Here is a 23603-nt window from a genome sequence, read left to right as displayed (position 1 = left end):
AGGACCCAATGCTTGCTGTGGTGCTCCCATAGTGTCTGGAGTAACTCATGTTCTACTCCTAAGTGCATTCATTACTTTCCAGATAGTGGGTGTCGATGTGTAGTTCTGTCACTGAACAAAAAATCACTCAAGCATGAATCCTTCATCCTCAATCCCTTTAGGGGGTTTCCTAAAAGTGAATTAACTTGGTTGGCTTTTCTGTTCTTATTGAACAGAAGTAAAAAACAAAAGACATGTGGTACCAATATACATGGTACCAATACTACAAGTGAAAAGCCAATAAGGAAAATGTCACCCTTCATTCAAAAGAGTATAGAAGGGCTGCAGATCCTTCCGAAACAGTTAAGAAACTAAGTTCTGGCAATGTCCCTGTAGAAACATGTCAACAACATCCTGAAAAACTACTCAGAGCAATATCAGAGGTGTAATAACAATTACACCTCATAAAATACTCAATTCCTGTAGAGCAGCATTTCCCAAATGATGGGTCATGACCTGGCACCGGGTCTTTTCATGATGTCAGTTGGTTAATCAAGGTTGCCTACCTTTGTGACATTTTTTATTTTTGAATAATTTAAATCTGACATTACAAGGTAGCAATGTAACTGTATTTAAAATGCAAGAGAAGGTGGAGGGAAGCTGCAACAAAAAAAACTCAATTTGTGGTCCTGTCGTGTGGAAGCAGGGAATTAAAAATCTTTTACGAAGCTAACAAAATTACAAAAAGAGTATAATAAGAGTTCCATGCTGAATGAGATTTTAGCTGTTATCAAGGAACATATGCTAGGGCTGCAGGCAAGTCTGAAGGAATATTTCTCCCCAATCAACAGTAACAAAGCATGGATAAGGAACCTTTTATAGTGAATGCAGAATCTGAGACAGAATTGCCAGATTCAGATATTGAATCTATAATGAACCTATCATGTGATACAGCACTCAGACACTTCAAGACAATACCACTGATGAATTTTTGGCTGTCTTACCATCAGGAGTACCCAGTTTTAGCAGAAAAAGCAAAATTTCTAATGCCTTTTGTCACAACCTATAAGTGTGAAACAGGCTTTTCAACACTGGATTTTCTAAAAAAAAATAAATAAATATAGAAACCAATTGGAAGTCGGATTTAAGAATAAAGTTATCTTTTCCTCCAAACCTGAAGTTTCTAGTTAACAAACAACAGCATCACACTTCTCATTAATAAATTACTTGGCTTTATTTTAATTTCTTTATATTTTTGTAAGAGTAAATGCTTCTTTATTATAATAAATGAAAACTCTATGAACATTCAAATCTGTTTTATTTTACCTATTGGTCATAAAAATTTTAGTGGGTCATGAAGATGAAGTATTAAAATAACCGGGCCATGGGAAAAAAAGTTTGGGAAACTTTGCTGTAGAGGAGTGATCTCAGAATGGGATCTCCTAGATGTTCCTGATGAGGAGATATGGTCAGAGCTGAAAGATCAGAGAGTGACAGGTATGAAGTGAATCATAATCCATAGGGATGGTCACCTGGTTCCAACCAGAAACATCATCCTTACATTTGATACGCCTAAGCCCCAACATCTGCAGGGTATCTCAGTTGTCCTGTTCAACTGTACATCCCTAATCCAGTAAGGGCATCAAATGCCGGGAATATGGACATGCCCGATGTGGTAGTAAAGAGCACGATAACCAATCTTGCTCTGCAAAGAAAGCTAAATGTGTAAATCAGCAGATCATCCAGCATACTCCTGTGCATGTCAGGAGTGGAAAGATGAGAAACTGAGAAACAAATGCAAAAAATAAGAACAGAACGAAACATATATCATATCAGGATGTAAAAAGAAAGTTGGCCACCACTACAGCTGCTCTGAAATCCTCTTATGCTGTGAAGGACAATTAAGAAAATGTCAATAACAATTCAGACTATCCCACCATTTGATAACTTCGCCATGCCTGAAAACTTTACAATCTTGACTGTTTCTCTGTTGGGCATATCAGTCTCACAATGTATGGTCCCACTCCAAGAATGGTTCCATTTGATGAGAATCCAGCTTGTGAAAAAAAATTATGACAAAGTTATAGCTTAAAGACAAACCACCAAATCCTTCCACAGAAAAAATGGATACTTCAGTATCCATTGAAAGCAACTTAAACTTATCTAGTGATCCTGACACATCCAATAATGTATTGGATATTTTTCCAGAGGAAGAGATGGATGCTGATCATCCATTTTGCCCAAACCTAATAAGGGCAAGTCCTCAACCTCCCTGGAAATCGGACAAGTCTACAAAGCCTAAACACTAGGAAAATTTCTACAATGGAACTGTCATGGATTTCACCAGAATATCAAAGATATCTAGTCTCTGCTATAGAAGCAAACTTTGGTTTTGTTTGCAGGAAACTTTGCAGAAAACTCACTGAGGGTTTCCTAATGATATTATGATCAATATATTTACTGCTGGGTTCTGAATTAAATGAAATGGAACTCATTAATCTCATAATGCAAGCTTTAGCCCATACTTTTAATGAGCAACTTTAATGGACATAACACTTTGTGGTGTAATGCCACAGCAGACAGTCATATCATTGAGTAAATACTTGACAACCATGACCTCTCCCTTATTAATAATGGAGTAAATACCTAAATGATCATGTGGAAAATGGACCAGGCTGACTGGAATACATTTTCCCAACTTGCAAAATTTAATACTGAAGCAGTAAAATATATCATAGATTGTATTGTTCATGCAGCCACTGCAGCAGTTACAAAAACATCGTTCCAATTTCCACTCTACCCAGAGTCTTGGTAGAACCAAGTGTGCTGAGCAGCCAAAAAAAGATCAAGACAGAGCATGGGATATATTTTATAGATATCCTACCACAACAAACTTAATAGAATTTAAAAGTACTTGGGCCAAGGCACGGTATGTAAGGCATCAGAGTCAAAAATACTGGATTAAATTTACATCGCTGATTAATGAAACAACCAGTGCAAAAAAAAAATATGGAATAAAATCTGGAAGACAAAAGGATAGACACAGAATATACTTTTTGTCTTCCAGATTTTATTCTACTAACTTGCATCATAACAGATGTATTGTTGCTGATCCCAAAGTTAGTGCAGACACTTTTAGAGAAAACTTTGCCAGGATCACAGCACCAGATTGCTTGCTATCTTGTTGATTTTTTTTTATTTTTTATTTTGAAAGAACCACAAGAAAAACAGTAGCTAAACTTAACCTTCCATCATCTTCTAAGGATCTTCTTCTCTTAGTGTACAACAGAATATTTACGAAGGAATAGTTTTTGGACTCTTGGCATAAGTCAGTTGTCATTGATATCTCAAAGCAAGGCCAACAATTATCATTCCATTGCTCTGACTAGCTGTCTTTGGAAAAAATGGTAAATTATTATTATTACCCCAAGACCTCATGGAGTCAAAGACTCATCTGGGAGGTCCTTTTATCACACACACATCTCCTCATACCGAGCCTTAAACACACTCAAACTCCTTGCAGACACCACACTCTCAGCCAAGGCATTCCAATCATTCACAACTCTGAATGCAAGGCTTTTTTGGTACTTAACAACACATAATGTGGTTTTCATAGACACTGATCAACTTTGGACCATTTGGTCCATTTAGAAACATGTTATAAGAGATGCTTTCTTGAAACAAGAACATGTAGTTTAAATGTTCTTTGACATGGAAAAGCCTGTGACACAGCCCGGCGATATGGCATATTAAAAGACCTGTCTGAGAGTGCATCTTCTTGTTTTTATTAAAAACTTTTTATCCAGCTGTGTGTTCCAAGTGGGAAGCACATTATCTCAATCATATCATCAAGAAGAGGGGTTCCTCAAGGTTCTGTCTTAAGTATGACCTTCTTTGCTGTTAAAGTGGACAGCTTCCTCCCACAGTAAGCAATTACCTTTATGTTGATGATTTCACAATTTACTGTCACTCCTGCTATATATAAGGGTCACTGACAGACATCGGCAACAAACAATCACTCTTCATGTGCTCAGGTTATCTGCAGAAAAAAAGTGCCTGTGTGCACTTATGCTTGAAATTAACTTTCCACCCCAATCCTGATTTAAGAATGGGAAAAACTATTATTCCCGTAGTTCTAGCGGCCAAGTTTTTGAGACTCGTCTTTGATAGATAGCTAACTTTCTTTACACTTATTCATCATCTTCAGGATAAGTGCACAAAAAGTATTGAATACCCTCCACACCCTATCCTCTACAGAATAGGGTACTAATTGATGTTCCTTGCTTTGTATTTTTCGTGAGTTTGTATGTTCAAGAGCTTGATTATGTGTCCCAGGTTTACCGTTCTGCAAGGGAGAGTATGCTCCAGTGGTAGGAACTGATCCATCATCATGGTTTCTGATTAGTTACCGGTGCTTTTCACACATCACCCATTCAAAGCCTTTATGTTGAATCAAATGAACCCCATCCCTGTCACTTAAGCAAAAACATTTCACTTTTAATTATACCCTAAAAATAAAGTCCCTTCCAGATCATCCTATGTGGACTAGTCTCCTTTCTCTACATCAGGAGGTCCTGTATCACAAATGTCAGACTGCCATCTGTCTTTTCGGTATGCACATTAAAGAAGTTCTGGAAGCCATTGGTATGAGTGTTGACAACAAAACAGCATTCCTTCATGGCAGGTTTGTCAATTACAGGTCTCAATACCCCCCACACACACACACAATCTGTCTACCTTCAATTGTTCAATGCATGCAGAGCAGCTCACTCTGATTTCCTTCCCATCTGTGCTGATGCTTCAAGATCAGAGATCTGTTGGCTATGCTACTGTGTTTCTTAACATCACAATCCTCAACCAGATCCCACTCAACTGCAGTAACTATACAGCAGAGTTGTATGCCATTCAGCTTGCACTCGTGCATATCAAAGAAAACTCCTAGAAGTGTGCAATTTATACTAACTCTTTGCATTCTTTTCAGGCTATGTTCTATCTGGTGCATGATCTCCATGCAGTGCTTGGTGAGGTGCTTCAGCTATTGTATAAAATAAAGTTCCCTTAATTTTTATGTTTGGTTTTGTGAATTCCCAGCTACATTTGAATGAAGGGAAATGATATCACAGATGCAGCTGCTAGATCAGCTCGTACTTTCCCACCATACTGTTTGGTAGTCCCTTATACTGACTACACACAGGTTATAAAATCAAAGTTAATTGCCCAATGAACAAATTGCATGAGATTAAGCACTAGTTAACATAGGAACAGAAGACAAGTTGATCTTGCTAGGCTCTGCATAGGTCACAGTCATCTCACACATTTTATTTACTGAGGGCTGATGCACCACCTATGTGTGAGAAATGTAACACCTATCTTAACATTAGTCGTATTCTGGTGACTGAGCATTTCTGATAGATTTTCATAAAACATTAATTTGTTCAGACATTTGATTATGGATTTGTTTATATATACATACCTCATTTGTAGATACTAACTTTGCATGTATATTTTATGTTATTCACTAATTTATCACCTTATAACTATTCATTTACTTTCACCATAAAACCCTAAATCAGTTAACTTTCCCAGAAGAAATATCCATAAACAAACTTGCTTCTCCTCAAATGGAACAGTAAGCAACCAAATAGATTGTGTAATGATAAATAATAGGCATAAGACATGTATAAAAAATGTCCATACTTACAGAGGGAACTGATGTGGATACTGATCATTACCTGGTAATATCACATATGAACTAAAGTTCTCTGTCAAATGAAGTGTTAACCAAAACAGAAATACCAATTGATATAATATTGAAAATGGGAGGATGCAAACATACAAATACAGTGCATATTGTCTTTGTATGTTTGCATACAAAACAGACATTAAAATAAATTTTCAAGTCTGTTTTGCAAGAAAATTTTAAAATGCAGAAAAAATAAAGCAGGAAATACAGTATTTAAATCATCCTATAGCTGAGAGAAGCATTGAAAATATATTAAAAATATTATATTTTAAAAATAGACTCAAATCAAAAAATATTATCTGATAAGTAGGATTATCACTAGCTGGTCAGGAAGCATCCTGATGCATTACCATCAGATATGGTCCTAAGTATTAACTTTGGGTTGGCTGCGATACTGACTAATTATTTACAGTGTGTTACGTATACCAATGAATAATAATATTACTCATTGTCTGAGTATAGCACTGTCTGTATGTATAAAATAATAGTAATACAATTATTTCATGTAATGTGTAAATTTGCAATAATATTCCAAATAAATTTTAAAGTCTGTTTTGCAAGATAATTTTAAAATGCAAAAAATTTCCCCCTTCAGGATTTTTGCGGGATCTTCAAAAATTGATCGTGCAAAGTAATCAACTTATGAATCTGCCCCGTGCCATAGGGCACTTAACAAATCTTGCCTACTTGAGTGCCGGAGAAAATGGCCTGGTTTATCTTCCAGAAGAAATAGGTAATCTGAGCTTTGCTATGTTGCAGTATTTTATCATTGTGTGAAACATAGAAAATGTTTCACACAGTTAGAAACATATACCTCAGAAATTTTTTTTTCCTCCATTAGGTACTTTGGAAAATTTGGAGTCGCTATATATCAATGACAATCCTAATCTACATAGCCTACCATTTGAATTAGCTCTCTGCTCTAATTTACAAATAATGAGTATTGAAAATTGTCCTTTATCACAGATACCACCTGATATTGTGAATGGAGGGCCTTCACTAGTGATTCAGGTAAAATTTAATCTTCTAACACAGCTTCATATTATTAGTTATGATTGATTAAATAGACCAGAACAGATGATGATGAATACTGAATATTGCATTCATCATCATCTGTTCCAAACAGTAATTCCTATTACTGTACCTTTTTAGCTATCATATATATTTTAGTGAGCCTCAGTGGATAGAGACAAAGCCCTTTCGGTCAGAAAGACCAGAGTTCAATTCCCATCCATGACATGAAGAATGTTTATCTGGTCAATTTCAACTAAAGGTTAGCCAGTCTCATATGGTAGTTGGTTTCTTCATGTGGAAACTCTGGTTTTTCATCCCTCAGAACAGACATAGGACACTCGTGGAATAAGGATTAACCAACCTTATTCCATATAGATTAATCTTATCCCATATTCCATATTGGGAATAAGATTAACCAATCTTATTCCCAATTCCATAAGAATTTCAGTTTAGAATTCCTGCATGGTGAAGTGTGGGTCTATGCCTGATTGAAAATCAGGATATATATATATATATATATATATATATATTAGGGACGATAACTCAAAGGAAATACATAATTGGAATTTGTAAATTCCAGTTACTATATTAGTTCAAAGGAACGATGTATGTATATGAATTTTCTATTGTTTATTCGACAATGAAGTTTACGGTACACAAAACAAAATATCTATGTCAGCAATTTAATTTTATTAAAATCCATTTTTAAATGGATTTTCTAGAGTTTTCTTTCATTAAAAACATAATTGGAATTCTTTCTTTGTGACACATTGATCACTTAGTCAGAACCAGAACAGTGATGTAGCCTGTGCCCCAGTGCATGTATTATATTCCTGATGAATTAGAATTATGGAGTTTGTCTCCATAATTCTACAAAATGAAATATAATTGGAAGTTTAAAGTAATGCTGTGGAGCATCGCCTCAATTGTAATGCAGTAGGTGGGACCAACAAAAAGCGTATAAGTTAAATTCGCGTAACTCGGGTATAATTTTGCATACAAGCATACAAAATATTAATTAATTGGGAACAAAGGTTTACAAAAACGCCTATATTTTTTAAGAAATAATCATAATTGTAGTTTTTCGTACATAAAAAAAAAGAAAGTTTATTTCGATGTCAATGGTTTCATAAAATCTAATAGATTTGTCTGACGGCATAATGTCTTTTTCTTGTCACACAAAATTTCTTCGAATAAGCTAATGATTTTTTTATTCCTTACCTTGTGGCTACAATTCGTTCCTCGTTAGAATCTCTGTCCTCCAAAATCTGTAAACCTTTCTTTTATAATTGTTCTTACTGGGGATTCCTGTAGATCAAACTTCTTTGCTAGCTCACAAATTTTCATTCCACCTTCAAAATCCTTAATAATGTTGAATTTTGTTTCCAAAGTCAATGTTTTTCTTTTCTTGCTAGCTGTAGAAGAATCGGACTTGCTTCCTTTGGACGATATTATTATTTTTTATGTGATAAAATTTTTATCAAGAACATAACATTAAACAATCGCAAGGTTTGTAAACTATAAAAATCGTGTATGAATGGAGACAGCGCGAAACACGTCAGTGCTTGTTCACTGTATGGGCGAATGCGGCCGACACCGGAAAGATACGACTAGTGGTGATGCATGATGGGAATACGTACATATATCAAATCGCATAACTCTGGATTCGTGCAAGTCAGGGTATGACTGTATTAAGGTCTTTTTTCACCCAAAAATTAGATTTTTGTGTTTGTGGGTGTGTGTGTGGGGGGGGGGGTTGTTGAAGTGTTAGATATCTGCTATTCAGTGATATCAGATTATCTTACATTATTTTTAATGGCAGCCGGTTTCGATTGAATGAATAAATAAAAAGGAAAGGATAACTTTTCGTTTTATTATTTATCTTGTAGTTAAACATTTCCTAAAAAATGCGTTATTTCTTGTAATAATTAGAAATGCTCATAATAAAAGCTTTGTATACTTAGTCGGTGAAAACTGTTCTATATTTCTGTAACATAAATTTGAGAGAAGATATTGAACTCTCACATTTTCATGCCATTGAAGAACTGTACGCTAGCCTACAAGCAACCGTCATCTCACTGCCATGTTGTTTATCACGTTCAGGCTGTAATGCACTAGCACAAACATGGTATTTCCGAAGAGGAAGTTGAATAGTGAACGAGAGAGAAAAACAGAACAGCTGTTGTGTTCATTAGGAGGGGGAGAAAATAGTTTTAAAGAATTTCTTAAGCCTAAAAAGTGGATAAGTGTTATGAGGGAAACAAATAGTTATTCCAAAATTAACAGATGAATTTCCTTTATATGAAATAAAGTTGTGACAGATAAAAGTGATTATATAGTTTTTCCCAAGGCATCAGACAGTTCCTTTTCGATACAGTATGCAGAAGACTTATTCCCGACATATGCTGTAAACCTGAAGAGATCAACTTTATGTATTTGTTTCCTTGAGGAAGCTTCATGATTATGAAGCTTTCTCAAGGAAACAGGGAACTTTAAAATTATCTTCATATTCTAAAGAAATAGGAAAGGAACAGACACTGCAAAGAAGATATGAAAGAAATAAGTTGTTTTTTTTTTTTTTTTAAGAAAGATTGTGCAAAAATATTTTTTTTCTTTGTTTTAGAGGAAAAACAGGTATGAGTTAAGAAATTTACATTTTATGACCAGTATTGAGAGCTGAAGAAACTCGATGTTATGAGATTAAAGTTTGTGCGTTCTCACAAAATCCTGTGATTTTGAAGAGAAGGAATTTTATGGGGTGCTTAAGGGTCAAAGCTGTATAACTGAGAGGAGACCTCCACATAGCCTTTAAACGAATGCGGAGAACCGACCAGGGCGTCTGACCTAATGTCCAATCCTCACCTTCTCATGGTACACCCTGTTGGGTATCTACTTGGATACTGAACGGACGAGGATGGGCTGGCAATTTGGGATTTAGCCGACCAAATTGTATTCTTATTGGTTAAACCAAAATATAGAATGATGGTACAACATGACAAAATTTCATGCCGGCTGGGGCGTCGCCCGGTTAAACAAGGCCCCCGTTGTTTCTCCAGGGAACCAGGACGAACAGTGAAAAGTCAGCTACTGGAACAAATCTGAAAATAAACCCCAACTCAACATCACCAGAGTTAAAGATCGGTACTATCAACGTAAGAAGCCTGAATGGCAAAGAAATGTAGCTAGCTGAGGAATTAGATAAGTACCAGATCGACATAATAGGGGTGACTGAAACAAAACTTTTTTTGTTTTGTTTTGTTTGCAATAAATACAAAATGTTATATTCAGGCAATGACAATCAAGAAAAAGAAGGAGTAGCCATAGTATTCAACACAAAATACAAGGCTAATCTTCTTGAATGGCAGTCAGTCTCAAGTAGTAATGTGGGCAAATATGAGAATGGGGAACTGGACAATGAGACTTATTTGTGCCTATGGTCCCACAGAAGGTTCTACTAAGGTAGAAGTGGAGGAATTTTTTGAGGCTTTAGAAAAAGCAACTGACACAATGAAAAAGGAAAAGTTGGTCCTTGTTGGGGATCTAAATAGCAGAGTAGGAAATGATTGTGAGACTTGGGAAAATTTGGAGAAAAGAGCAAAGCTAATAATAATGGCAAATATCTGTTGGATTTCTGCTCAGGACATGGACTGGTTATTACTAACACCATGTTCCAACATAAAAATGTGCACAAATTCACATGGAGAGAAGAGGCTAGGAATAAGAAAAGTCTCATTGACTATGTTATTGTTGATAGTGATGTTTTCTCCCTGGTGCAGGACACCAGAGTGTACAGAGGATTTGAAATTGGAAGTGATCACTATTTAGTCTTGAGCAGGATAAAATTGAATTTCATATTGAAAAGAATAACATGTAAGAAAGTTTTAAAGCGAATAAAAGTTGAGCAACTCTCAGATGTGAACTGTAGACTAAAATACAGAAAGATTATTGAAAAGAAAATGAAAGAGTTTGAGAACAGGAATCAAACCTTGGAGATTCATTGGCAAACTCTGAAGAAAACATTGACTGATTCTGCCAGAGAGGCATGTGGTGAGGTTGTGTGTAAGGATAAAAAAAATCAGAACTTCCTGGTGGACACAGGAAGTTAAAGAGGCAGTGAAGTAAAAGAAGAAAGCATATCAAAAGTTCCTGGCAAATAAGTCAGCTTTTACTTTTACAGAATACAGAGACAAATGTAAGAAAGCTAAACAGTGTGTAAAACTAGCTAAACAAAAGTCATGGGAGGACTTTGGCAAGAATATAGAAAATAAATATCAAGAGGGTGGCAAAATATTCTGGAGGTTGTTGAAGAAGCTTAAGAATGGAGGAAAGAGTGCTATAAAAGGAATTAGAGATGATAAAGGTGACATGAAAATGGGAGAAAAAGATATCCATGAAGTATGGAGTAATTACTTTGAAAAACTGCTAAATGAAACAAGCAGTGATGACAGTACAGTGGTAAAAAACAATGACCAGGCATGCAGTCAGGAATACATATCCATACTTGAAGTAGAAAAAGCCATCAAAGGCAGCAAGAGTAGATGATATTCGACCAGAAATGCTGAAGTATGGTGGTATAAGAGTCTTGCAGTGGCTTCACTGCATAGTTCAGAAAGCCTGGACAGAGGGACGAATTCCCGATGATTGAAGTAGAGCTCTCATAGTACCCATATATAAAAAGGGAAATAAAACCGCATGTGAGAAGTACAGAGGTATTTTCCTACTGAGTGTTCCTGGCAAGATCTATGCAAGTATACTTGAGAAACGGTTGAGAAGAATTGTGGAAGAAAAGCTTGGTGAAGAACAAGCTGGATTCAGGCCAAATAGAGGCTGTCAGGATCAGATCTTCACTTTACGACAAATAGTCGAGAAAGCATGGGAATATAACAAAGATCAGTATTTAAGTTTTGTCGATCTGGAAAAGGCATATGACAAGGTGCCAAGAGAGAAGCTATTCAATACGCTGCAGTTATATGGTGTCAATGGGACATTATATCAAGCAATACTTAGTCTTTATTTGAGTTGTAAGTCAGCAGTTAGAATTGAAGGAAGTACAGGAAGATGGTTTAATGTTAAATCTGGTGTGAGACAAGGATGTACATTATCCCCTCTGTTATTCATTATATGTATGGATCACATTAATAAAGAAAGTGGTATTAAACGTGATATCAAAATTGGAGATGTTAATGTCAGCTCTTTGCTTTATGCGGACGATGTTATACTTCTAAATAAATCCACTACAAGTTTGCAAGATTCCCTGACTAAATTGAATAACTGTTGTAATAGATATTGTATGAAGGTCAGCATTACAAAGACAATGAAAATAGGCAGAATCGTTGAAAATATCAACTGTGTTGTGAATGGAGAACCTGTGGAACAAGTAAAACATTTCAGCTATTTAGGCACGATTTTTACTGAAGATGGTAAATTAAATATAGAAATAGACAACAGAATCAGCAAAGCTGGTATGGTGGGAAGTCAATTGAATAAATTCATATGGAATAAGAGAGAAATTAGTCGGAACACTAAATTAGCTGTATACAAGACAGTGTTCAAACCAGTTTTAACTTATGGATCTGAGAGCTGGGTGAGAAGTAAAACACTTGACCAAAGACTAGATACCACAGATATGAGAGTCTTGAGAAAGATTATAGGCATGACCAGATGGCTTCAATGCAATATCATATTAAAAACGAGGATATTAGGAAGGAACTTGACATTGTCAGTCCAGGAATGCGTTAGCAGAGCTAATCTCAGGTGGTATGGTCACTTAAACAGAATGGGCGAAGAAAGATTAGCAAAACAAGTGTTCTCTGCCAGGTTGGCAGCAAAACGACCCAGAGGAAGACCAAGATACAGGTGGATTGATATGGTACAAAGTGCTTTAGACGACAGAAATATAAGATCTGATAATGTTGGAGTATTGACAAGTAACAGACTGATTTGGAGAAAAATTGTAGATAGGAAATTAATAATGATGTAATTTTTTTCATGTAGTACTATCATATCCTGTACACCTCTTGAGGGTACATGGCAGGAATTTGATGATGAAGATGATGGAATTTTATGTATGCTTATGTTCTTTAAATGTGTGGGCCTTCAACTCTCTTTAGGAGATAAATTTATTTAAAATGCAAAATCTATAAAGGGGTGATAGAACACACCCAAACAAGCACTTTGTCATATAATGCATGGTCCGAACTCAAGCAGTGAAGTGCTAGAGGACGCTTTCCAGTGAACACTTATAAGCGCTGGTTTTTGCAGTCATCATTATTTCTACCATGGAGTGCAAAAAGGATAGATTCTTTCCAAATCAGGAGAAGGCTGACATGCATTTCATTTATAGAGCTGAGGACGGGAATGCGAGGGAAACCCAAAGACTGAACTGAGAGCGCTTTCCAACCAGACGCGTGACTGATCATAAAACATTTCAGCAATTGCACCGGTATATGTGCGAAATGGGCTCCTTTGTCAGTGGCACGCATTATACAGGGTGTGCAAGGAGTTTGAGGACGTCACGTGTTACAGAGGAAATTCTACGTAGGGTTGCAGATCATCCCGAATGTAGCACACGAGCAATTTTCCATGCGGTATGTGTGCCCCAATCGATGGTGTGGTGAGTTCTACGAGACAAACGATTACACCCCTACCATGCACAGTGGGTGCACGCCTTGACACCTGCAGATTACCAGCCTCGTGTGGATTTTGCACAGTGGTTCCTGCAGCAGACTGCAGTGCAGCTGGACTTGGATCTTATTCACTGACAAATGCACCTTTACATGTGAGGGCATTTTTAATACCCACAATTATCATGTGTGGGTGAGCAGAAATCCGCACACCACATGTCCACATTCGTACCAGTGGAGTTTCTCCATAAATGTTTGGGCTGGAATTCTACATGACCATTTGATTGGCCCATACCCTCTGCCACCGTGACTGAATGGAAGAACGTACCTCGTATTTTTTATAGAGGTCTTGCCAGAATTACTGAACCCTGTTCCTTCAGACATGTATGTGGTTCCAACACTACGGAGCACCACCCCATTTCAGCGTGGATGCAACATTTCCAGGAGGATGGATTGGTCAGGGTGGTCCCATTGCTTGGCTGCCACAATCACCCGATCCCTTGTGTCTGGACTTTTTCGTATGGGGCTATATGAAAAAGCCTTATTTACGATAGCCCCATCGATTCCAATGAGGACCTTATTGCCAATGTATACCAAAGGTGTGAAGCCTGCATTAATGTTGGTGGTCTCTCTTTTGAGCAGTTTCTGTAATTTGTTCAATAAAATTCTTCAATTTATGTTCTGTAATTTCTGCAATTGTTTCAAATCTCCTCTGTCATTCTTGTGTTTCTTCATTTCCTGACACAGTAGTTGCTAACTCCTAGCACTTCACCACTTCAGTTCAGACCATGCATTGTATGACGAAAAGTGCTTGTTTAGGTGTGTTCTATCACCCCCCTTAAAGTTTGGCCTAAGAGTTCTGAATCACTCTGTATAGTGCTTGCAAAACAAACATTTCACCACACCATTTAAGATAATACCGAAAAATCTACACTAATATTATTTGTAAATATATTATTTTTGAATTTCCTTGGTTTCTAACTCAATCTCTTAATTTATCATAATAACAATATCCTGGGTATGAATCTGTGGTATTAACAACTATTTCTGTTATAATAAAAAGGAGAGGGGAAAAAAAACAGAAGAATATTGGTCAGAGTTGAATAGTTCTTAGGGAAATATACTCTGAACTTATATATATATATATATATATATATACACACACACACACACACACACACACACCATACAGATGACTGGTCTTTCCAAGTAAAATAGTGTGGTTTCTTTTTCTGGCTGACTACTGTATTACCATTTATCATTTTTTGAAATTAATCCTAGGGCTTATTCTTGCCTGGGCAATGATGAGAGAATAAGAAAATAGTAGTCATCTGTGTAATGCAGTTGAAAGCCTATAGTACAAATGCATTATTAGAAATCTTGGAGTCTGTGGATCTTCTGTTAAGTGTAATATTGCAAATCTGTTGACCAAAAAATTGTGTTAGGTTCACTGGGCCATGCGAATAATAACTTAGCTTCATAGAAGCCTAATTAATCCCAACCTGGAAGGTCTGTATTCTGTGGGGGTGAAAAATCTCTGCATCCCTGTATAAGAACTAGCTAACTCACTGAGTCGAAAAACACTTATAAAGATAGTGTGTGTCCTAGACAGGATGATTCATACCTTTCGAACTTTGGTTGGAAAGATTTGGATCTGGGCAAATGGGAAAGTTGATGACTGACCTTGAGCTTACTTTAACGTTACACAGTAGCTGCTCGATTAATATGATACAATTTAAGGACAGGGAAATAAAGGATGTATGTTAATTTTGGAACACAAGTTTTAACCACCCAACTGGCCAAGACGTATATATACATCCAGGTTACCATGGATGCAAAATGCATATTAAAATTGTAATGTCATTGATGAATGCATTTATTTATTTATTTAGCATATGATGTACAGGTCTCAGAATAAAACATACAAATTACGTAAAACAACATAAAAACATTGTAAAAATCTATTTAAAAGGGGTACACTAGGTTGAAATGATTTAAACATCAAAATTAAGAATCAGGAGTCAGAGCTTAATCCTTAAATCCCGGATCCACTCCAGCGATTCTGGGGTCAGTTTAAAAAAGTCCTCTTTAGAACCCGAGAATGAGTAGATAGGGCACTCAAGCACAATGTGATTGATAGTGTAGATCCCTCTTCTGCATTCACAGTTTGGACTATCAGACCAGTTCCATTTATGCAAGAGATGGTTAAATCTCCCATGTCCTGTTCTGATCCGATTTAAAACAGTTCATACATGTCTAGGGAGATTGAAGCCCTCCAGACGAGATGTTGGATTTGAGATGGGTATTTGAAGATTGGATATATGTTGAAACCAATACTCTCCCCATGACTCGCATAGGTCGAAGTTCTGGTTGTTTCTTTGTATTGCGCTCCTCCAGGCAGGGTGCCTGGATTTCAGTTTTTGTGAAGTATGGAGGGAAATGTCTTGATGGATAGGCAAGGAACTGTTTCCAATTATTTTTGTCCATAGGTTTCCAATTATTTTTGTCCATTTTTGTCCATTAAGGCTTGGATCCTGTGGAGCGAGGGAGGGGCTATATTACTGAGAGTTGGGAGTCAGTAGCCAGGAGTAGATCTTAAGGCTCCAGAGATATCCTCATTGTTTGATTCAGCTGGACATCGACCAAAGAAGCGTGTGCGCTGTTCAGCCACACAGGTGCACAATACTCTGCTGTGGAATAGACCAAAGACAGTGCGGTAGTATGCAGTGTGTTGGCATCAGCACCCCAAGAAGTACCAGCAAGTTTATGTATTATATTACTATGAGTTTTTAATTTCCCAACAATATTTTCTAGATGATATTTAAATGTCAAACTTCTGTCTAGGGTAACTCTTAGGTATTTTGGATGATTGTTAAATTTCACCTGTTTATTTCTGAAGTAAACTTTTGGGATATAGTTGGCCTGGATATTACTTAAATGAAAGGATGCTACTTCAGTTTTGTTCAGGTTAGGTTGTAATCGCCACCATCTAAAGTATTTATCAAGTACAGCCAGATCTTCAGTTAAGGTGTTCTCAGCTTTTTGGAGTGTTGAGTTGCAATGGCAATATCGTCAGCATACATGAATCTTTGTGGTGCTGTTTCTTTATCACTAATATATAAGTTAAAGAGCAATGAGGCAAGAACTGACCCCTGAGGTAGGCCATTTTTAATCTTAAAGAATTTACTTTGGGATTCGTTGAGAGATACTTGTATCCATCTATCTGCTAGTATTTGATTAATCATGTTGGCTAGTTTCTAGGAATTTTAAGATAAGACCCTCTCTCCACACTGTGTCATAAGCAGCAGAGAGGTCCACAAATACCACTATTGTTTTCAATTGTTTTTCATAACCATTCTCTATAAAGGTTGTCAAGGCCAGTACTTGATCGCAACAACTTCTGTCTTGTATACTTGAAGAAATTCTGTTGTATAGCATTCTTTCGAGAAGTTCCAGGCAGATAATTAACAAGGCAATAGGACGATAGTTGGAAGCAATTGTAGGGTCTTTGCCAGGTTTTAAGGCAGCAACGATTTTAGATCTTTTAAAAATTGATGGAAGTATGCTAGAGTCCAGGATGTTATTGTACATAGCAGTAAGCCATTGAATAGTTTTTGGTCCATAGTTCTTAATGAATTCAGGGTAGATGTTATCGAGTCCAGCCACCTTCCCAGTCCTCAATGAGTTAACTGCCTGGGAAGTGAAAGCCTGAGATAGTGATGATGGTGGAAGATCTGTTTTGAGATTTTTTAGTTTTTGTTTCACCTCTCTCTTGGTTACTTTATCTTGAGGATATTTAGTCATTGAGACTACATGCTTTGCAATGTGTTTTAGATCTATGGCAGGCAGTTTACCAGAAGTCCTTGTATTAGGGTCAAGCTTTCTAATCAGGGACCAAGCTTTTCGGCTGGAATGAGTAAAATTAAAATTGTTCATTGTTTTAATCCATTTGTCTTTTCTAGCATTGTCAAGAGACTTCAGTAGCTACTGTAGGGTTATTATTAGTAGAGAATTCTTTATACAGTTTTTCACTGTCACTATTCCAGCCTGGGATACATTCTCTCCTAAAACCTCTTGGAATGGTTCATTTGGCAGCACCAATAACAATGCCAACAAATCTATTGTAATTGTTTACAGTGGGCTTTATGAATCTTATTACAGTGTCAACCTGTTTCTTAAAAGAATCCCAGTCAGCTTTGAGAAAGTTCCACCTAGGTTTTAATATTGTTCTTATGATTGAATATTTAGGCCTACTTTATAGATTATAGGTCGATGTTTGCTATTTTGGAAAACTGTCTAATACTTTCCTAGAGATGGGAATTTGGCCACCATAATCGTCTGCAGTACAGAAGCACAAATCAAGGTTATATTCTCTTTCCCATCTAGAGGAGAGAAAGCTCAGTTTATCTTTGCCATCAAAGATCAGATAGAGGTTTTGATTTTCCATCCAGTTCACTAGTAAGGTACCATTTAGGTCATCCTTTCTATATAGCCCCAAAGGGAGTGATGACTATTAAAATCTCCCAGGATTATGCTTGGATGTTGTTGCTGGGACAGTACGTAATCAGGCCATTTAGCTAAGGGAGGTTTATACACGTTGGTTATAGTATAACCAGATATTATAATAAATACACTATATATGTCCTTGCTGGTACTTGGTTCACAGATCTTATAATTAGAAATGTCATTTTTTATATATGTTGCCACACAATATTTGGAATGGTTTATGCAGTTAATCATCTTGTAACCGTATATTTTTCCTCTCGTTAGTAGATCTAGATCATCCTTAGTGTGAGTTTCCTGTATTACAACTACATCTATGCATTGATGGATGCATTCATCAATGCAATGCATTAGAATATTATGTATTAGAATAATGCACTATTGGAATGCATTATTGTAATGCCATTGAAATATATGATGGGTATAATGTGTAGAGGAGTGATGTATTTTATCCATATTGATGGCGATGTGGTTAAGCACAAGGAGTACAATCATGAGGACCAAAACACTAGTTGATATTCAAGCTATTTAGGAATGACTAGAGCAGGCAAGTATAGTAGGTGATTTGCCAAGATTATTTATGTATTATTCTTCAAAAAGCATTTCAGAAAGACTAGGTCAAATGATGATGATAATAGAATTGTTTATAATGAAAGTACGAATTTACACATAAGCCGGAGTAATAAATGATGTTGCAGCATTATTTTAATGTTACATCCTTTTAATAAAGATGGAATAAATTGGAAATCTAGAAGTGAGATTCATAATAGGTAAGATGCTTCTGGTAATTCCAGATTGACATCTTTAGACTGATCTGAAGAATATTATCTTCTGGACTGGAGCAAAAGGATTATTTTCACAAAATATAAGGAAGGCTTAAGAAAGAAGTGTAGCAAAAATAGAGTGACATTTCTTCTGTCATTGTGCAGAGATTTGTGAAAGGATCATGACAACAAAGATTAAGGGATAAAGTAGAGGAAGGTCTGAGAGAAGAGTAGTTTGATTTCAGAATAGAGAGACAACTGTTGATTTGATTTTTGCTGTAAGGCTGAATTTGGAAAATGCTATTTATTATGGAATTTCTGGATTTGGTAGAGCCTTTGAATCCAATGGGGATGAGTCTGAGAAAGTTTGGAAAAGACAGGTTTAGAAAAAGAAGAAATGGCTTTGAACAAGAACATTAAATATGGGAGTTGTGTGAAGACTAGATGTGGTAATTTGGAATGATTTGCACTAATAAGACTTTTCTCCATTGCTGTTTGAGTGTGCCATATATTCATTTAATATCCTGAAAGGAGAAACAGCTGTCAATTTTGGCACAGACAGAAGAAACTAGACAAACGAAAACAGTGTGATGCAGAAGTTTGCATTACATAGACTGTGGGTTCAGTGTATCTTTGGACTCCCTGGAGATGTCATGTAATATAAAATAATATTAAAATCATGATTGTAAGTTGTGGAGAAAATGGACAGCGGTCTTAGCAGGTAAGTCTTGAAGAGAAATAAAAACTTCCAATACTACTTTCTAGTGACAGAAATTTAGAATTAAGAGATATCAACGATTTTACTGGGCCAGATCTTGAATAATGTAAATAGCTACACTTCAGTGAGACCTTGCTATTAGAGTAAACTTTGATTAACAGAAGTTAGTTTTGAGAGAAATGTTGGCAAAAACAAGAAATATGGACTCAGTGAGTGGAGTAAGGCTAAAATATGAAGAAATGCTTCCATACTCCTTGAGAAACAGTTTGGACATTTAAAGAGAATGAATTCAGGAAGAATACCAAAAAGAATGATAGCACAGATAAGATAAGAGATGATTTAGCAAAATGAAACTTGAATTGGAAACGGCAATTAAAACAAATACAGTCACCGGATTGCAATGTACATCAAGCATCGTTACTACTTTTAACTACAATTAAGTTTTTTATACCACTCTTAATCACATGATGGCTCTGGTAATACTAAGCACATAATGCATTACTAAAATGCGAACACATACTGTATATCAGTGGCGGCTAGTACGTATGCACTGCGACACCCCTAAGGAAAAAATGAAAAAATTAAATTTTGTTTGCGTTTATAAATAATAGCAATGCTTACAACATTATATAAATGCAATACAACTTGACGAATGTGACCGTTGAAAATATGAAAAGAATTATATTTTCTCAATTATTGTTACATGAAACAAATACATTGCAATCTAAAGCAGTTGGAATTATTACGTTCGGTCAGTTGCAGCCAGACTTGCCGATATTCGTTTACACTTGTCACTGCACGTAACAAGTGAATCCGACTGCTTGTTGAGCAGTGTCGGATTCACTACAGATAAATTGTATGCTTGCGTGCAAAAATATTAAACATTTTATTAATATTAAATTTAATATATAATATTAGAATTATTTTCAAATAATATTTGTAATAGTATATATTAATTGCAAATAATTTTTTAATATATAAATTTACTTATTAATAAATTGGTTACTGATTAAGAAAAAATTAATTATTTTTCTTATTTTGTATACTGCTGTATATGTATATTTTTAGATTACTTTATCACATAACAAAACATATTCCTCATTAAATAAAATTTTCTCTAAGCATATATACAACTATAAAAAAAATAAGCATGTGATATAAAAATCTCGTGTTCAAGCATGGTTAGTTTAAACATTAACAAGTTCATGATGGGCTGTCTAGTTTAGTTGTTGTACCTTGGGTGGAGTTTGTTTGATCATGTCCTTTCTTTTCAGTGGTGCATTCTTCAAAATTAATAAAATACGGGCAGCCCTCAGTTTATGCCTCACTTCCATTCCTGAAAAAACGGACATAAAATGAACCCAATTTTAATGGGAGGTACAAAGTTATGTTCTGCGCAGTCAAAAAATATACACATGAAATATATGTAACATTATTATATTTAAAGCTTTGATAATACATGCATATATATTTGTTAAAATAAAATTATTAATAACAAGAACAAAATAATTATATATACAAAAAATATGAAACTTTGAAAAGATATTACATATTTCTATGTTGTAGTTCCTGGTTTCGGATCACCTGCATTTTTTTTATTTTTGAAAAAAAAGTATCCAGTGTTAACTGCCTAGATTCTCTTTTTCTTTCTTTAAGGAGTTCAGTATAAAGTCGAATAGATGTGATTACACTCCTTTTACATTCGCACTCCTTTCCCAATCGCGTTCCATTTCGCAGAGTTCATCAGTCAATGTCTCAATGCTTGCAAGGATGTGCTGTAAATCAGCCCTGTTTTATATTTCTCAGAGGACCTTTGGATGTTGATTTAATTGTTCAGCTAATTCTTTGAATCTTCATTGGAAAGTGGTTTATCGTGGCTTTCTAAGACTTCTGTCACATCTTCAGCTGTAATATCGTCCAATCCCACCTCTCATGCAGCTTGGTAACGTCTTCAATAACATTCTCCTCTTGCTCTAATTCCTTTAAGTCATGCATAAATACTGGAAGAAGTTTTCACCATGTTCCTTTTAAACACTTCGTTCACTTCATCACATCAGTTATGTGATGAAGTGAACTCTCTTAGGAACTAAGAGAGTTTGGGTGGCTTGGAGGATAGATGGCTAATTGATCAGACAAGTGCTTAGAAATAAAACTGACAAGAAAATACCTGTAGGAAGACCTATAAATGCTTTACTCCATATGCAGTCTATGATAGAGACAAATGAAGAAACCTGGATATGGGTGCATTATGCTGTTGAAAAGACGAGGTGGTGATTTGTGGTTAGTGAGAACCAAGATTCAGAATGGGGTTTCACAACAGCAGCATTCTCTTTGATGGACAGCATGGATTTACTGATCTTACTTATAACAAGAGCCTTCATAGCTCAGTCTGTATAGACTAATCCTTTGGTTGGAAAGAGCTGTGTTCAATTCCTGTCAGTGATTTGAGGAACCTTTATCTGGTCTCGTTTGATGAAAGGTGAGTTAACTGGTCTCATATGGAAGTAGAGGGTTTTTTCATCATTGTGAAAAAACAGTGAATGGGAGGAGGATATGATTGAGACATAAGTTGGTACCAGATTAATGTTGATGAGATGTTTCATAGAATGAGAGAAGAATAAGATCCCTTCCTGGAAGCTGTATAAAGAGGGTGTGTGCAGTGAGTATAAGGTTTTTGCCTGGAGAGCAGTCAAGTGATTGAAATGCATTTAAGGCACAGTATGATGAGCTGTATGTAGGAGTAGGAGGTCCTGCTGTCATGGGACCTTTGGACTCCCATGACTCTAAAGAAGTCTGGTAATAATACCATTACTCATACGATAGCAAATATTTAGGGATTGTTTGCTGCAGTGGATTTGTTTTAGCATTGCAGATAGCTTTAGTTGTGATTTTTCAAGAATTTCTTTAGAACAGCATTGTACCTCTAGCAACTTGGTCAGTAATCTCAAGATTGTTGTTATGATATTTAATACGTTGAATCAAACTATGGTTGACTCTCAGTAAACATCATCACAACAGAAAGTTCACAAACATTAAAGAGTACTTTAATTTTGTGTCATCTTGTTTATATCTAACATCATCAGAATGGCAAAACAGTGTTTTGTACAATTTCATACTTGTTGATGTTACTTTGAAAGATTTGTTAACTTTAATCATAATGTATGAAAAAACACGTAATTCCTAGTTGTTTTTAAATAAGTTTTTGTTTCTATTTCAGTATTTAAAAATGAAAGGCCCATACCGTACAATGTGAAGCTATTATGTAAATATGTAAGAAGAATCTCATGAATAAGGATCATGTTGCAGAATACCAAACAGATGTGCCTCCAGCTTACGTAACGTTGTGTAAAATGGTACTGTTTGTTACGTGTTTTTATGTGCATGTCACCTGTTTTGTACTCTTGGATCAGTCATTGACAAATGGATGGTATAGAAATGATGGAACACTATGATAATATACTCTAGCACTGTTTGACATATAGTCATCACTGAACTGCGTGTTCTATTCGTGAGAAATGCAAATTCAGGTATACGTGGACCATATTTATCTTAGATTATTGCAACTCTACAATGTGGTGAAAAGCAGAAATATATAAACTTCATGATGTAGTGCCAGACTCTTCTGAAAGAAATTTGACCTTGCTAACATATATCTTAGCCTTAGCATGCATTATTTTAATTCATGCTGACTGTGGCATGTCATCTTAAAAAAAAAAGGGGGGAAAAAGTAAATGAATTCTGATGTTGCTATGTTATCAGATTCAATGAAAGAGCCAGTATCATTCATTAACAATAAGTTAAGTGGTTTTTTGTAATTTAAATTGGAATCTCCTACACAAATCTACACAAATTATTTTCTTTTAAAAAATGTGAGAAGTAAGGAAAAGACACTACAAATAAATAGATTTATGAAAACTGTCTTATGTAAATAAAAATTTCTGTATAAGATGTATTATTTTTAATGTTTATTTAACGTACGTCATAAGTAATTCTGTACAGTTTTACAGAACTATGCATAGTAACTGTTCTACAATCTAAATTGAAGATAACTGTTAATCGAAAGCAAAGAAGTAGCTATTGTTTTATTCTGTAAAAATCATTTTTCTCCCTTGCAAAAGCATTTCAAAACTTATTTGAAATATTATAAAAAGCTGAATCAGGTGCACCATAAAATTATTTATTCATATATGAAGCTGTTGTAATATAAGCTTAAATTTCTAAAAAAAAATAAATAAATAAACATGATTATCTCAATTAAA

The 23603-nt window shown here is 35.6% G+C and overlaps 1 protein-coding gene and 1 long non-coding RNA gene across 3 annotated transcripts in view; one reads left to right on the top strand and one right to left on the bottom strand.

Moving 5' to 3' along the window:
* The window catches only part of LOC150101189 (leucine-rich repeat protein soc-2 homolog), a 408424-nt gene extending 385132 nt beyond the window's left edge, over positions 1–23292 (top strand). For both annotated transcript variants that reach the window (XM_090402102.1, XM_090402101.1), the window contains 3 exons: positions 6318–6455; positions 6564–6733; positions 22562–23292. In XM_090402102.1, the coding sequence (XP_090258228.1) occupies positions 6318–6455; positions 6564–6733; positions 22562–22597 (344 nt within the window). In that variant the 3' untranslated portion in view covers positions 22598–23292. The remainder of the gene's footprint in view (positions 1–6317; positions 6456–6563; positions 6734–22561) is intronic.
* Positions 1–23603, bottom strand: part of LOC150101188 (uncharacterized) — a 320189-nt gene that overhangs the window by 214873 nt on the left and 81713 nt on the right. The window contains exon 3 of the long non-coding RNA XR_016549191.1: positions 20580–20680. This is a non-coding gene — a long non-coding RNA (uncharacterized LOC150101188). The remainder of the gene's footprint in view (positions 1–20579; positions 20681–23603) is intronic.

The sequence above is a fragment of the Typopeltis vanoorti genome, chromosome 12 (assembly GCF_054136105.1).
Source record: "Typopeltis vanoorti isolate ZY-2024b chromosome 12, IOZ_Tvanoo_1.0, whole genome shotgun sequence".
NCBI lineage: Eukaryota > Metazoa > Arthropoda > Arachnida > Uropygi > Thelyphonidae > Typopeltis > Typopeltis vanoorti.
This window is presented reverse-complemented; position numbering and strand designations above follow the sequence as displayed.